Source organism: Apis mellifera, linkage group LG14, assembly GCF_003254395.2.
Source record: "Apis mellifera strain DH4 linkage group LG14, Amel_HAv3.1, whole genome shotgun sequence".
Taxonomy (NCBI): Eukaryota; Metazoa; Arthropoda; class Insecta; order Hymenoptera; family Apidae; genus Apis; species Apis mellifera.
Genome location: NC_037651.1, coordinates 2,307,969 through 2,321,643, shown reverse-complemented (window position 1 = coordinate 2,321,643; position 13,675 = coordinate 2,307,969). Strand labels below are relative to the sequence as shown.

The 13,675-nt window shown below is 32.1% G+C and overlaps 2 protein-coding genes and 1 long non-coding RNA gene across 8 annotated transcripts in view; 1 reads left to right on the top strand and 2 right to left on the bottom strand.

Annotated features, from left to right (window-relative positions):
* The window catches only part of LOC100577945, a 274,124-nt gene that overhangs the window by 38,300 nt on the left and 222,149 nt on the right, over positions 1-13,675 (bottom strand). For all 6 annotated transcript variants that reach the window (XR_001705522.2, XR_001705521.2, XR_001705518.2 and 3 more), the window contains 4 exons: positions 3,863-4,084; positions 3,597-3,725; positions 1,085-1,250; positions 326-498 (listed from right to left, as the gene is read on the bottom strand). This is a non-coding gene — a long non-coding RNA (furin-like protease 1). The remainder of the gene's footprint in view (positions 1-325; positions 499-1,084; positions 1,251-3,596; positions 3,726-3,862; positions 4,085-13,675) is intronic.
* LOC100578990 (dynein intermediate chain 3, ciliary) overlaps positions 1-13,675 on the top strand; it is a 68,374-nt gene that overhangs the window by 14,745 nt on the left and 39,954 nt on the right. Inside the window, exons 2-3 of the mRNA XM_016916157.2 lie at positions 12,501-12,662; positions 12,773-12,873. Of these exons, the coding sequence (XP_016771646.2) occupies positions 12,645-12,662; positions 12,773-12,873 (119 nt within the window). The 5' untranslated portion in view covers positions 12,501-12,644. The remainder of the gene's footprint in view (positions 1-12,500; positions 12,663-12,772; positions 12,874-13,675) is intronic.
* LOC113219226 (protein AF-9-like) lies at positions 5,333-8,096 on the bottom strand. The gene has a single exon (XM_026445042.1). The coding sequence runs from the start codon at positions 7,399-7,401 to the stop codon at positions 6,238-6,240; it is 1,164 nt and encodes a 387-aa protein (XP_026300827.1). The 5' UTR covers positions 7,402-8,096; the 3' UTR covers positions 5,333-6,237.

Sequence of the window (13,675 nt, the reverse complement as noted above, 5' to 3'; positions counted from 1 at the left end):
TATTTTTGTGAAAATTTTAAAAATTATAATCTTTCAGAGACGAAAATGACGTCCAGTATGATTTTGTTACTCTTTAATTTTTATGCTTTATCTCTGTAACATTCGTTTATATTTTGATCCATAGTGGATATAAAAATTCTATAAATTCATTCAATCTCGTTAATTCCTTAATTCTCTAAGTCAATCTAAATGGATTGAAAAATTATTCAACTTAGCATAGGAAGGAAGAATCATTTTTCACTTGTCTCTGCCCTTTAATTAATTTAAAATCCGACGTTTCAGTACATTTAATTTGCGTGTAAAGAAATAAAAAATATTTACCAACCTTTGTGATCCCCTCGATGAAAGCTCTAGTGGCAAGTTCGCCAGGACCATCGACGGTTTTTCCATCGTCGTCAGGTCCCCATGAGGCACTATAAATATCGATGTGTTGAGGATTCAGGCTCAGAGACCTTGCTTCCACGGCATCCGTCACGTCCCCGTCCAACATTCTCACTCCTTTGCACAGATAAATATTACCCCCTTAATTATTTACTTTCGATCGAATATATTTTTCTAATCGAAAAATATGTAATTCTACTAAAAACTATAATAATATCAAATTAACTTAAAATTAAATTCGAATTGGAAAGATGAAATTAAATCGAATAAAATAATAATAAAGGTAAATTTATATTTCAATTTGAGAATAAAGATTTTCATAGGAGAGCAGAACAAACAAAAGTTTGTTTTTATAAAGACTTACGTTTCTCTTGTATGTTCGTATAATCTTTTGGAAAATTTGCGTTCTAAATTCTGTTTCTCTTGTACAATGAATAATGCAATTCGCGTGTGTACATAAATACGTGTGTACTTGTCAGACAAACATTAATTTCCGAGAATATAATTCCTTTAAGTTAGAATAGACTGAATGTTTTCACGAAAAGAGCAATTGAATCTTATTTAATACTTATTGCATTTCATTAAAAAAAATATATATATTTAATTAATTTTCTGTTAAAATTAATTTATACGTGAAAATTAGCTAGATAAGAGACAAATATTTATTTACACTTTAATTAACTGTTTCTTCGAGTACACTTACCCCCGACGCCAGCTCCAAATGCAACTCCTACCGCGCACAAGGAATTGTTAGCAGTTGCAGCCACTTCACCAGCGCATCTGGTGCCATGTCGATTACTGTCTAGAACATCGTATCGTGGCATGGGATCTTCATCATGGTTATTGACATCGTAGCTGGCTTGTGGGTCCTGGAATATTCAATTCATTTTTCCACATCAAAATTTGTTAAATATAATTTTTTTTTGTAATTTAAAATAATAGAATTTTTATTTTAGAAAGTTTATATTCTCTGTCAAATCAATTGCGTGTTATTTTCTGTGATATATTTTTAGACAGTTTAATTATTATTTTAAGAAGGAAGTTGATTTATTGAAAATTCATTAAAAATTATCGATAAATCGTATATTAAATTATAATATTCGTAATTTTCGTTTAATTTTTAAATTGTAGAAATTGTAAGTTTTTAAAATGTTTTTTCTTATGGTATAAATTGGAACAATTTACAATATCATTTTAATATACAATAATATTTTTATCTCGATAACATTTCCATTTAAACTTTTTATTTTTCTTCCCTTTTATCTTGATATTTTCGAGACATTTCTTACTTTTATAATTCGAATCGTTGGGCATTGTTTTATATCTATATCATTCGATAAGATGTTTAATTAATATGGAATGAACTACTTTTGTAATTACTGAATACAACTTGGCTACAGTTTTACGAACTTTCCAGTGAATATCGATTTCCTACTAGTTCCAATGTAATTGCTTTTTCCTTCGGGCAGTTTGAGGATTGTTTTAAAGTTCGATGCCACGGTTCTCGACTCCTTTCATACAATATTTTTTTCCAATCGATTGAATAAATTCTTCTCCCGAAGTTATGAAATGACATTAATTTTTTACATATATGTAGCAGCAAATAAATCATTTTTTTAAAATCAAATATAATAAAAGTACGTATTCAACTATTTCAGAGGGAAAAATTTAAAAAAAAAAAGAAAAAAAATCTGGAAAATTCAAATATTTTTTATTCAGTTTCAAATAATATTCAGAAATGAATTATAAGAGCAGGTTTTTATTAGATTTGAAAAACTCTCAAACATTGTGAAGTTTTAAAATAATGATTCTTCAAAATGCTTATTATTGATATCAAAATTCAAGAATTCTAATGAAAGCATTTTAGGAATTTAAAATATAATGACTTCTTTTTCTTTAATAATCTTTAAAAAACTTATTGCATGCGAAAGATAAGTTTTCTACAATTTCAAAAAAAAATCAACATCTTAATTAATTTCTGATAAAACAATTATTAAAATTTTATCTAACTTAATCTTGTAATTATTCAAAATTAAAATAGTAATATATAATAAAATTGAAAAATAAACTTTTGAATAATAAAAATTGTAATAAATTGTACAAATTACAATACAAATAAAATAAAAGTGATTAAATTAAAATCAGAAGAAGATTGAAAGAAATCTATAAAAATAAATAAATTCGACTTTCTTATATTATTATAAATTTTAAACAATTATACCGAAATAATATCAAACAATATACGTAATTCTAAACTTAATATTTGATATTAAGTTTAAGACAGAAAAATTTCAGCATCATTGACCAAATGTATCTCTTTTGGGCCAATATCGACTACCCGGTCTGATTATAGAGAGCCGTATCTACTGCGATATTGTGAAACTCGGTATACGTTTGTTCGCGGTTGCCTTATTAACTCCGTCCATTCACCAGTAAACATACGCGTTTCTCTGGCGCGGTTCGAGTCTAGTGTTTGACTGTGCTCGGTCGGTTTCCAGTTTCAGTCGGTAACTTCGACAATTTCGGTGCGGAACCCGGATTTCTTAAATTCTTCCACAACCCCGTTCTTTGCGACTATTTCTCGCTTTATAGGGGACCATTGTTCCCTGAACGTCGTTAATCGTGGCCTCACGCATTCCTTTGCAATAATTTCACGTAGGGAAACGTTTCACGATGCAGCTAGGCGGAATTAGACGTTTTGGTATGTCGAGAGTTTCAACGTTTTTGGCAACGTTCCTAGATTCGTCTGTCTTCCGCTTTTGCAGAGTTGGATTTACCCCGTGTTTGCCTCAATATCGATCTTTGCGCAAAATGGGACGAGTTCTGATAAATTGAAGATCTTAGCAGAGAGTATTTATGATATCTTTCGAAAAATTAGAAAGAAATACTTGCAAAATTATCGCTTTTTTATTTGTTATCGAGGAAAAGATATAAAGTAGATTTTTAGATTATAATTTTAATATTTACATAGTCTATAAATTGCTATTTTTTAGTGGATTTTTCAAATTTGAAGTTCTTTGATTTATATTAAAAAAAAACATAAATAATAAACCGCGTAATTTATTAATTTATTCTTTTAACTAATAAAAATTTAATTACAACGAGTATAATAAAAGACTGACGTTCCGATTTATTTTCTATTGAAAAGTCCATAAATCTGTTAAATCCAAAGATTAAGTGTTTATTGGCTCAAAAGGATAAACAATAGGGCTTACGTAGTTCTTATAAAGATCCGGATGATTCTTCTCCAATCCGTCATCAAGAATCGTGACCACGACTCCGCGTCCCGTAATTCCTTCAGCCCAAGCTTCCTGCACGTTCATATCTAACCCCTTTCCCCTGTTCTGAAACCAATGAGAATCAATTTTAAAGATTCGTGAGAACAGACACATTTTACATTAAAAAAAAAAAAAAAAACGTTTCAGAAAACTTACAATATCACACGATTTTATACATTAAGAAAAATTCAAATCCAACTAACCAAGTACCACATCTGAGGCCACATCTCGTCGTTGAGAACTGTTCTCAGGTTGGACGGACCGCGTTTAATAATTAGATCCCGTTTCGTTCTCGATTTTACCCGTTGTTGCTCAGCTCGACGCACTCTGCGGTCCTCTATTAGCCTCCCCTGCACCCCGAAATGCGGTTCCGCTGATCTCTTCACGACTGACGTGTGCACCATGTGGTACCAATCGTCCACTATCTACGACAAAAGAACAATCTCGCATTAACGCCTCTGCTAGGATAATCACGATCCCTGTATTTGGACAGAACTTGTTTCAAGCGACAACGAATGAATTTTAATACATAGAGACTTAATATATATGTGCAATACGTCTGAATTGCGGCTAGTCGTTCTATTAGCGGTGTAATTTTGCCTTTTACCGTTTTCAAGCGTACAATGCATTTTAACGAGAGAATTGAGATTTCGTATCTTTGATTCGATTAAGACGATGCTTATCTAGATTTATTCTATTCTGTTGCGTGGAAGAAATTTTTCATAGAAGTTTAGAGATATTTTTGATATTCCCAAACGTTTCAATCTAATGAAAGAAATTTAGAAAATATTTGAAATAGTAATTGGAGTGAGTTGGCTTATAATGGAATATTTTCTATGATAGCTTTTATTTTGTGAAAAATTTTTCGTAAAATTGTTTGAATTATTTTAATATTGAAAAGTATTTATTTATTAATATTGTTTGATAATGATTTTAGTTTAGTTTCACTTTGTGATGATGTTTAATTAATTAGAGAGAACTAATTCGATTGTAGAGAAATTAAATTCTGTATACTCCATATTTTAAAAAAATTGCTGAATTTTGATACTTTTATGATTAGTAAATTAATTTAATTTTAAATATAATAAATTTATTCTAGTAGAGAGTTGAGAAAATTTATCTTCTATGTTTAATTACTGTTCAAACATTTTTTCTTTCAAAGAAAAATTAAATTATTATACATTTAAAATTTATAAAATCAATGTGTTAATATTATTAAAAAATTTTTTATCCTCTATTGTTAGAAAGTTGATGATAAATAATGGGAAAAGAATTTTATTTTTCCATTCCATTCTACCATACATTCTCTTCAACATTATACTATATTTTAATTTTTACAGAGTTGTAAAAATTTACAGAAACATTTGAAATAGCACAGATTCAGTGTTCAGAAGCGACAAATAAAACATTCAATGAAAAAATCGTAGATTTTTCATTAAGGTATTCGTCATATTTTCGTATTGGAGGGGGAGGAAATTAAAGCTGCTCGTTCGGGGTAAGATTATTTGATGCTCAAGTTTGTTCCTCGGCGATATGTAACTGTAAAGATGTACGATGCACACCGTAATGATAAATGTGAAAAGTTGGCAACAGCTGCTGCTGCAGGCGAACTTCTTACCGTTTCTTTCCCGGTGACAACTTGCACCGCATTTTTTTCTTCCTTCTTCTTCTTCTTTTTTTTTTTTTTTTTTTTTCCCCCAAGCTGAACATTTCTTTGTTCCAAGAATGCGCCTTAAATCCCGCGATGAAGTATTGTTTCGTATGCTTTTATCGCGTTGAAGCGAAGGATACGCTCCTCTATTGTTGCTGTCAAATATTTTATCCCATCTCTAATTTTTTATTTCGCAATCCAAACAATTTTTCGTCGCTCATCGAGTATTTTCTTTTCTTTTTTTTTTTTTGCCTACTTTTTATCATTCGAATTTTTAATCTTCGATCGAAATAATTTAATTATTATTAAGAGGGATATTTGCACAATGGTTGGAAAAGCTAGAGAAGAGAAATTTTCTACGATGAAGCACGATCTAGCGTGAACTCTTAATCAATTGAAAATTTTCGAAATTTGCATCTAGAACATTTCAATGTAATTAAATCAAAAGTGAAAGCTACGCCGTGTTAATCGTTTCTTTGTTCGTGGAAAATTTTACCTCCAATTTTCCAATTTAACACTTTGGAAAGATATCTCGTTTTTCGAAATGATATTTAAATCTGTGAAAAATATTTATTCAATTTTTCCCATACGAAGCGAGAAAAATTAAGAAAATCGAGATATACTTTTTTATTAATTAATTGGAAAGAGAAAATAATTTCCTTTTTGAAAGATATACAAAATGAATAGAGGAAGGAATGAATTAGAAAATTGTAAACACGCATATAGATAATAAAAATACAAGTAAGAATTTTAATATCAATTTATTAATACAATTTAAAAAAAATCATAATGTGACAAACACTTTCATCACATCTCTTTCCGCCCCCCCCCCAATTACTTCTACCATCTTTTTTAATTTTCCAAATATTGACGATATCATACACTGTCTAATTATACACACATTCTTTAAAGCTCAGTCTAACTCGTTTAAGCTTTAAAATTTAAAAATGGAACAGATTCACCCTTAAAGTCTACACCCTCGTCACAAAAATGACGGCGCACCTCGACCATTACCGGCAAACACGGATCCAAACTGTTCTTCGTCTTGTAGATCTTCAATCTAACCTTGTACTTCTGACTCTTCCACTCACCGTTCGATTTGTAATTCTCGTTTCTCTTCCGTCGGATCAAATGCCCGTCCGTCGATTTCGTGTCACCTTGTTGCTGCAACCTGCTCTCGCACGCGCTTTGATTTTTGTTCGATTTACGATTCGGTTTCTTGTAAACGTCGATCTTCGAATCGACGCTTTTGTCTATTGTCGAGAATTGGTAACGAGAGTTGGGCTTCTTGTTCCTCTCCTTCAAAGAAATGGCGCGTTTCTTGCACATGGGGGATCTGCAACTGTCCTCGTCGATGTGTATGATCTTAGGCATCCTCTTCACCTCGTCCGATTTCCTCTTCAACGTCTTCGTCTTCTTCTTGTACTCCTCGTAAGGGATGTATTCAATGGTGGTCGGTTTGATGGTCGGCTTGTACTTGTTGTAACTCGACTTCTTCTTCATCTTCTCGGACCAGTGGGCGGACGGGGGTGGTGGTGGATCAGGCTTGATATCCTCGTACGACGCGTTCATCTTAGGCAGGTATTTGTTAGGCTTGTTGTGGGAAGAAGGATTCCTGGGAATTTTACTCTCATTTTTGTCGCTTCGTTTGAACAGATACGACTTGAGCGAGTCGGAGCTGTGCTTCTTTATGCAAGAGACGAGGAACTCCATTTTCGATTTAACCTTCGACATCTCGTTTGTCATGGAATTACTGGCGGTCGAGTTATTGGAGGTTGTTTGGAATGTTTTCTGACCGCCGGTCGCCGAGTCGTCGGTAGACGTTTTCGTTGGATTACTACTACTGCTGGTGCTGCTGCTGCTGGATGGATTTTTTTTTTTCGAATGCACCTCTTGATTCCGATCGCATCTCGAGAATTCAACTTGATCCTCTTGCCTCGTCGTCGTTTTCTGACACTCGTCCTTCATCAGTAGTTTCTCGTCCTTCTCTTTGGACATCTTTTGGGCATCGTGCTCCATGAGGATCTTTTGACACTCCTTTCGAGCATCTTTGCATTTGTCCGCCTTCTTGTGACGCGACTTTTCTATCATACGAATACACTTCTCGTTTATAAGTTGCGCTTGCTCGCAACTGTTAAGCGATTCTTCGGCCGAACATTTTTTCAGGACGTTATCCGAGACAATTTTCTCCTCCTCTTGATTGTTCTTCGAGGATTTACGCTTGGGACTTTTTTTCACGAGTTTGAAAGGGATCTTCTTCCCTGACTTTTCGTCGCTTGTTCGTTTCTCGCATTTTTCTAGAATCTGTTTGTAATATTTCTCGTAGCCATCTTTCACGAGTTTGAAATTCGAAAAGTTCCTCTTCGAGTAATTGTTGATCGCCAACGGTTTCGTTAACGTTAAACGTTTCAGGTGAATGGGGAATCGTCTGTTCAAAATGTAAGTGGAGACTTGTTGCCTGATGAAGTTGAAATTTTGATAGTTGACGGTAGATGGCCTGTTCAAGATCGAGTCTTTCTCAAAAGGATTCTCCAATTTATCGAATATTTTTGTAAATTTTTTGCTGTTCGGCGACAAATAGACACCTTCTTGCAACTTATAAAATGGAGAGAATTGTAGAATTTTATTAAATATATATTCCAAGTATTTCGTTTTGTCAAATTGTGTACATTTTTGATATATTATGTTTATTCTCGGTATCGACGATTGTACTTTCGAAGATACCTGCCAATTGTAATTAAAAAATATCGATAAATTAAGATCCAAGAGATGAATAGATTATATAATTAGGAAAATTATTATTATTATTTCTATAGAATAATTGAATAATTCAAAGAAAAGGAAGAATTTATAAACAATTGTGGAAACAAACCAGCATTTCATTCATTCAGAATTATATTTCAACTTTCTTCTGTGTTTCTATGTATTTTTAAACTGTACTGTAAAATAATTTTAAATATAAGTTGAAACATAATGATGAAACTGATGAATGCAATGGAAATATGTAATATAACATGAAAATTTATTCCTTTTTCTTAGAATTTTTTCAAAGATAAGAAACTTAAAAGATAAATTTGTGGTTCTTATATTGTCTTGTAGGATTAATTACTTGTAAAGTTTCTTCAAAAGAAAAAAAAACAATTTTTATTCTATTTTTCACTTTTGTATATTCGTTTCAATGTTTCTATAGAAATATTGGAGAAATACTTTAAAGTCAAATGTGCAAGAAAGGAAAAGAGCTTTGAGAGCTTGTTTTTATTAATATATATATATGTATCATTAATAATTATATATATATATATATATATAATTATATATATGAAATATACATATATATTAATGATTCATTATTTTACAAAATATTTTATAACGAGATAAAATATTTCATTGAAAGTATTACAAGACAATGTGTTTGACCATTTACACCAAGATATTTGCAATGAATATTTCCAAGTATCTCGATGAATTTTGAAGATATAAAAGCTTTACCTGTCGAATGAAAAGACCCAACATTTCCTAATAGAAGTCGAATTGATGTATCTTACATGTTTTCTTTTTACAGAAAACTCTCCTTAGTTCCTAAAATTTCCTCAGTTTATCTTGTCCTTTTATTAAAATATTCCTTCTTTTTGAGGTTAATTTCTCGTTTGGGTTTTCTCAAATTAGTTACCATTCACTCCCTTCTTGAGAATGAATTCTGAGAATAGTTATTTTATTCACAGAAAATTTTAGTAATCGAAAAAAGAAAATAATAATTTTGTGAATGGATTATCAGATATATTTTAAAAAGTAATTTTGATTACTAAAATTTTGATCTTGTCATAGTGAATGTGAATTGCGGAATAAAATTTATTCGCTTGCATTTTCAGATCGAACGAAATGTGAATTTCTTTTTTTTTTTTTTTATTTATTCATAATAATCATTTGATATATTCATATAACATAAATTGTACAATCTTTCTTCTAAAAGTAAATATGAATTTTATTATTGATTTTTAAATTTTTATTAAAAAAAAAATGAAATAATAATTTCTACAAATTAAAATTTTATACCTAATAATAATAAAGAATTCAATAAATTGAATTTATATAATTTTCATTAACAATTCTTATTTATAAATTAGTCGATTTTTGATATACATGAAATTTGTATTTTCATTTCAAATTTATCAATTATATACATATAAACAATAGCAGTAAATATCTCTTTTCGTCGTTTCATTTGTTTTGAAACAAAGAAAAGTTTAATCAAAATAAAATACTCCTTTTCGTTCATCATTATTTTCATTTTTATAAATTTTATAAATCTTTTTTTATCCTTCCACTCAATCAAGTCTCAATGCTCAATGCACGTCGAAATATCCTGCTATCTATCCGTACAGTTAATTTCTCCTCGAACTTCCGGCATCAGGACGTTTTGGAATCCAATGCTGGATTGCTTTAGTTCCGGGAATCGAGTTCATCTTCGATATGTGCTTCGACATACGCAGACATTAATCGATCTGATTCATCGCCAGTTTAGTTTACGCGGTTCCACAACTCTTTCTCTCTCTCTCTGCCTCTCTGCCTCTCCTTCTCTCTTTCTAAAGGCATTCCCCGATAAATTCCATTTCGCATGTTGCTATAACGCGTGACAACACGTATGAACAATGAAACTACATTCTACTGCTTTCGATTCCATCATAACAATTTATCATTCAACCATTGTTTATTCTGATTTTTTTCTTCTATTATGTTTTCTTCTATAAATATTTATTTTAAAATATTTATTTTCGTTTTTGAATATTTAATAACTTAAGATTAATTAGAATTAGAATTTCACTCAAATCAATTATGTTACATTGTGATCCATGGGGGAGGCTTTAAGCCATTTCAAACAGAAGAAATTATTTTGAAGGTACTTCAGAAACAGTATCCAGTGTTTCTAAAACCTTATTAAAATTATTAATAATTGCGATTCCTTGATATTAATAAGATTTAAAGAATTCGTTTCAAATTTATTTTAATAAACTTTCAATTCTCGTTCAACAATTCCATGATCGCCATATTTCTCCTTAACACGTACTTAACATTATCTTACTCAACATGCTGCTGTCCACTGTGCACAATTCTCCGGCGTTGTAAACGTGGTCTACGAGCATCTATATGCGCTTTGGTGATAATGACCGGGTAAATTGAGCACATGTATGCACTAATGATGCAAATAGGTTAAGCGGCAATCAAGTCCTCCCGATGTTTCTCCCGATATTAATAAAGTTAACTGATGTTGCTTAAACAAAGTACAAAATACACGCTCGAGAACAATATTATCGTTTATGGAGATGGAGAATATTAATTTTATCAATATACCAATCGAATGAAAAGAATAATCAGAATGATAACTTTTTTCCAAACGAGATTAATAATTAAAATTCGACGAATAAAGGAGAGAAGGTGTTATATATCTCAGGGAATTTTAGAAAATGTGGAAAAAGGACACGCGTGCCTGGGTAGAAGAGAGAAATCTCGTGGAAATCTCTGGCCACGCATATCCCGATTTTCCACGCGGATGCGTTCAAATGGAGGCCCGCGTTGTCCGGGTGAATTTTAGCGCGGATCATTGTCAAGCATCCCCTCGTTCCGGCTTGTGCGTTACCGCGATCGATCACGATTTCGACTGCGTCGAATATGATTTGCGGGGAGGGAGGGAAGTCTGCGTGGCTTATGCGATTTATGCGGACTCGTGTGAAAGCATCGATTGCCGGATTTCGATGGATGGTAGGAAATTGTGGAAGGTCGCGGTGATTCGACCTTCCACAAGCGGGAAAATTGAATGTTTGATGGGCGGCGAAAAGGAAACTCGGTCGAAGAAATTAGAAGAAATCGATAATGAGAGAGAAATGGTTGGAGAAGATTTCTTTCTTTTTTTTTTAGAAGAGGAGGAAATAGGGGTGGATGCGCTCTTTCGAATCTCCTCGAGAATGGAAATTGCCTGGGAAATTGTGGTTCGCGTTGAAACATTCACGAGTGTATCGAGGGAAATGCAAGCCGAGTGTTAAGATGGATTTAAAAGGAGGGAGAGTTTTAACGTCGTTTGTAATTGAATATTTATAGCTATTTTTTATATATATATATTTTCTTGTAAATTTTTACGGATATTCAGATAACATTTTTTTTTTTCCTCTTTTCAAATTTATCGGCTCGAATTATGGGAGTCTTGATAGAATGTACTTTTTTACAACCGTCCTTCCCATAAGTAGAATCGTTTCTCCAATAGGAAAGATGGTTGTAAAACGATACGTCTGCCGTGAAAAATTTTATTGGACCGATATGGTTGGAAGAAAAATTGCCGCTATTCGATAATAATTTTTCAAAGGGAATACAAGTTGAGATAGAATTTTTAACACGATGGGATAAAGAAAAGATTATAATTTACAACAAAATTATATTTCATATTCGAATTCATGTTATTAAAAATGCATTATTCCGAACAATAATAAATTTCACCGATCTGAACCAGGTTGCGCATCGATTATACAATAAATATTGTTTTCTTCGATCTTCCCCTGTTTCGATCAATCGTGATCCGGCGGCCAGTTTTCGGCTTAGACCATTCCGTTAAGATTCGATCCGATTTTACAGAAGTCGCGGATTTTTCGATCATTTATTTTTGGCACAATTTTTATTTAACTTTTTTAAACTTTATATGTATATATGTATATATATATATGTATAGATGATTTTATAAAACGCGTGTGAACTCAATGAAATTTACCAACGATGTTGTTAACCCAGTACACGTATATCAAGCAGAGAAGCCAGTTTGGAAAGCAATGCCTCTTCAAGTTGGAAGAGCGGGTCGGTGTGGAGAACATACTGCCGGCACCCCACCTTACGGAGGATTACGTGTATCGTTCGCAAAATGATGCCGAGGTGCAAGTGGCTCCGCAACTCGCGGCCCACGAGGTAAAATATAATAACCTATAACCCTTTTTAGGTTAGATTCGTGAAACAGGTATATTTACTATAGGATGATGATCGTGCGATTTTTCAAATTGTTTCATCTTCTCTTCGATATTGTTATTTCTTTTTCTTTATAATTTATTTTCCTATCGTATATAATTATTTCAACGTTCGTATAAATTTTTTTTATTCATCTTCTCTTTGAATTCTTATTCTTTCTAATAATTGTCTCGCACAAATTTTTTCAGGTGCAAACAACAAGAAAGCCTACGGTGAATACAGGAATATATCACGAGGAAGGTGGTTGGCCGAAGGAGGTGAACTATCAAGATGTCGAGGTTACTCAAAGATACCGTCGACGCGTGGAAAAGGATGATATTTGGGCACCAAGTATGAAAAGACTTCTCTCTGTAAGTTTGCAATGATTATTTAACAAAATAATTATTTTATTTCTCGATTATTTATAATAATAAATAGAATCAACTAGATCTAGTTTATGATTAAAAGAAAAATTGTTTAGATGATGGAGCATTGCGTTCTTGAAAACAACACTGTAAACATCTACGAGCACTTTTTCGACGACTTGATCCCCACGCGTATGGCCAAAGAGTACAATCTTAGGTATACCTATTCGAAGAATTAATTCTCTAACACCATAACTTTGGCAAATTTTTATCTTTAAAATTAAATTATTGTATTTAAATAGATATCTCAATATTTAAAAAATCACAAAATTATTATTATTAAATATTTAGGAAAAGGAGATTGGGGATAAATTCTTGGAGAAAGATTGGAAATTCTAAAAGCGTTTAAAAATAAATAAAAATGATAAATCAACGAAACGATCATTGACTACTGGTAATTCCACCAAATTCATTAACGAAACGACTACTCAATTCTACTCATTGAATCGAAACGAGCGTTATAAAATCGGGACACAAATTTACAAGCAACGGGTAGTACAGCCAACGATCGGTACCGATCCGGCAATGAAAATCCGTAGAGTCGTAAAATTAACGACCGAAGCTTGTTTCGTCCGTGATACCATCAACCGGATGATATACGCCCTCCCCCCCTCTGCCTGCAAAAATCAAAGGGCTTTCGTTTGTATTCAATCCCCTCGTAATGTACGCGTATCATCACTCTGTTCAAATATTTTTATTTTCAAAATTGAATCGAGCGCCATCTGCATCCACCCAAACACATCCTAACTTAAATCATGGATTACCTTTCCATTTCCCAATTTTAACTTTTCAATACTAGTTGATAACTACGTGATACGAACTTTTTGAAAAATCGTGCTTAACTTGCATATATAATTTCATCTTCTTTTCGTAATTTATTATTGCTCTTCAATATTGAAAGAGCTATGATACATAACGTTATTTAGAATTATAGAAGGAATATAAGATTACAATTTTCA